General features: G+C 35.8%; 1 protein-coding gene across 1 annotated transcript; it reads left to right on the forward strand.

Annotated features, from left to right (window-relative positions):
• Nucleotides 1-1,562: 1,562 nt before the first annotated feature.
• LOC133261331 (olfactory receptor 52A5-like) lies at nucleotides 1,563-2,698 on the forward strand. Its single transcript, XM_061439826.1, has one exon. It carries the CDS (start codon nucleotides 1,618-1,620, stop codon nucleotides 2,572-2,574), a length of 957 nt encoding a protein of 318 aa, XP_061295810.1. The 5' UTR covers nucleotides 1,563-1,617; the 3' UTR covers nucleotides 2,575-2,698.
• Nucleotides 2,699-2,924: the final 226 nt, after the last annotated feature.

Below are 2,924 nucleotides of genomic sequence, written 5' to 3' on the forward strand. Positions count from 1 at the left end.
ATGTATTTAATAAAATCATTAGGAAATAAACTTCTCAAATGTTAATTTCTGATTTGAAAAACATCTGCTTTGGTATATTGTGTATATGCTCCAAGGAGAATTTCTAAACATGAGTGTCCAAAAGGAAAGCCTTGTTCATAAGGGAATAAGTTTTAAGAAAAATAAGCAACAAATGCTCTTGCAATTGACCTCAGGTAGGATAGATATATCTTTTTGTCTGTGAGAGAATCTAAGCTTATCAGGGCAGACAACTTGAAGGATGAAGGAGAGGATATGAGCAGAGATTCTTCTTATTCCAAATCTGTTGTTTTAGGACTTTCTCATAGTCTTTGTTTTATATTTGCTTTAATGGTTCCAAAAAGGAGCTTTACAATTAGTCAAAAAATATTTACTAATTAGTAAATTAATATTTTGCTTTTCCTGGGGTTAAACACACACATATCAGTATACATGTATTCACAGAAGAAATAGTAGGGGATTGGCAGCCTGGAAAAACCCCAAAGAGTTTGGAAAATGATAAGACAAAGTCACTTATAGAAGGTCTTGAAAGTGAATAGTGGTATGAATGAAGTAACTACTGAAGGGCATAGACAAATAAGGAGCTGAATCTGGTTCTATGAAATAAAATTGTGTAAAAGAAAAATGTTAACTATAGAAATTGTATTTTGAGTGGCTATTAGATGCATAAGGCTCTAAGTAAAGGAAACATTATATTTAACACAAGTTCTTATGTTATTGCAAATAATTAAGAAAAAAAAATAGCTTTTCAGACCTAATGGTTATTGGTAAAGAGGGAGAAGAACAGAAGACTTAGGCTGACACTTGAAATTGAATACAAGTGATGTGTACATTGCAGGGCATAGAACAAATCCTTGGGAACTAAGGATATGGGGATAACATCCATGACTTTTAAAAGTAATGGATTTATTTTCTGAGAGGTTAAGTAGAGGAAGGTAAAGATGTGTGACTCATTTTTGGGAAAACATTGAAAGTTTGAATAATTAGTTTAAAGCACTCGGAGAGAGTGTATTTCAGAGGGATCTGGCCAAGAAGAAACCAATTTAAGAGGAAAAAAAAAAAAGTAGTGAGCTGCAAAACTGAAAAATATTCTAATCAAACTTGCTTTCTGATTATGACCAAACAGAAAGAGTTACTACTACTATAGATCCTTCATGCCAGATCTAGGTACAGTCTAATCTTCAAATTCATTACTTTGAATTAGATGAATTTTTCCCTCAATTCCAATTGGTATGTGACCAAAAAAGAAAGAAAGCACTGATGATTAGCACTCATAAAAGCACAAGCTAAGGGGAATTTCTTTCATTAGTCGTGGACCAGAAAGAAGCCATACAGTATGTTCACTTAGTTTTTCTCACTGAAAAAAATAAAGGCATGCAGAAACATAGAATCTGATGATTGACTACTTAAAGACATTGAGAAAAGAGATGGAAAATTAGAGAGGAGTCATTGGGCAGAGAAAGTAAGATGGTATCCTCCTAGTCTAACTAAAGCATATTTTGCTGAAATAACTCATTCTAATTTTTAATTTTTCAGTTTTAACAGGAATTAAAAGATGACATAGAAGTAGCACTTCTTGATTCTACTACTCACATCACCATGCTCAGACCCAATGGCTCAGTCTTCACGCCCTCTGTACTAACACTCATCGGGATTCCTGGCCTGGAGTCAGTGCAGTGTTGGATCGGGATTCCATTCTGTTTCATGTACCTTATGGCAGTGATTGGGAATACATTAATTTTAGTGATAATCAAATATGAAAACAGCCTTCATAGTCCAATGTACATTTTACTGGCCATGTTGGGGGCCACAGACATTGCACTTAGCACATGTATTCTTCCCAGAATGTTAGGCATCTTTTGGTTTCACTTGACAGAGATTTCCTTTGATGCCTGTCTTCTACAAATGTGGCTTATTCACTCATTCCAGGCAACCGAATCAGGTGTTTTACTGGCCATGGCCCTAGATCGCTATGTGGCCATCTGTAACCCCTTGAGACATGCCAGCATCTTCTCCCAAAAACTCTTGACTCACATTGGAATCGGTGTAATACTCAGGGCTGTCGTTCTTGTAGCACCATGCATAGTGCTTATCAAATATCGTCTTAAATTCTACCGAACCACAGTCATCTCCCACTCTTACTGTGAGCACATGGCCATTGTGAAACTGGCTACTGAAGATATACGGATCAACAAGATATTAGGCCTGTTTGTTGCCTTCACTATCTTAGGATTTGATATCAGCTTTATCACTTTGTCCTATTTTCAGATTTTTGTCACTGTCTTTCAACTGCCCCAGAAGGAAGCAAGATTGAAAGCCTTTAATACATGCATCGCTTATATTTGTGTCTTCCTGCAGTTCTACCTCCTTGGCTTCTTCTCTTTCTTCACACACAGGTTTGGTTCTCACATACCACCATACGTTCACATCCTTTTATCTAGCCTTTACCTTTTAGTTCCACCTTTTCTCAACCCAATCGTCTATGGAGTGAAGACCAAACAAATTCGTGACCGTGTCCTGAAAATGATCTTCTCCAAAAGACATCCTGATCATTAGTGGCTCCTTCTGTAGAGATTTTAGGTTAGTTTAAAGTAGCAACTTTAATATGGTGAAAAGTTACATCATGAACGAATATCTACATCTGAAAACAATCTTTAAAGCTCAAATGCTGATAATTTAACAAGCCCTCAAATACTTAAAAGCTTTGGTTTGCTATTCACATAAAGAACAAGCTTCCTTATGATGAGATTTCAAATTGTTTCTGTTACTCTTGTTTGGTCCTGTTTATTTAAACCTAGAATGTCCCTTCTAGCAGCACATATTGACAGCAAAATTGAAGAAAACAGCACTTCATTTCCAGTAATTTTCAAGCACCATGAAATATATCAATATTTTTAGGCTGCTAA

Source organism: Bos javanicus, chromosome 15 (genome assembly GCF_032452875.1).
Source record: "Bos javanicus breed banteng chromosome 15, ARS-OSU_banteng_1.0, whole genome shotgun sequence".
NCBI classification, from domain to species: domain Eukaryota; kingdom Metazoa; phylum Chordata; class Mammalia; order Artiodactyla; family Bovidae; genus Bos; species Bos javanicus.

What these genes read in the sequence shown, in the direction of transcription:
- LOC133261331 (XM_061439826.1), top strand. Translation starts at nt 1,618, where the DNA reads ATGCTCAGACCCAATGGCTCAGTCTTCACGCCCTCTGTACTAACACTC.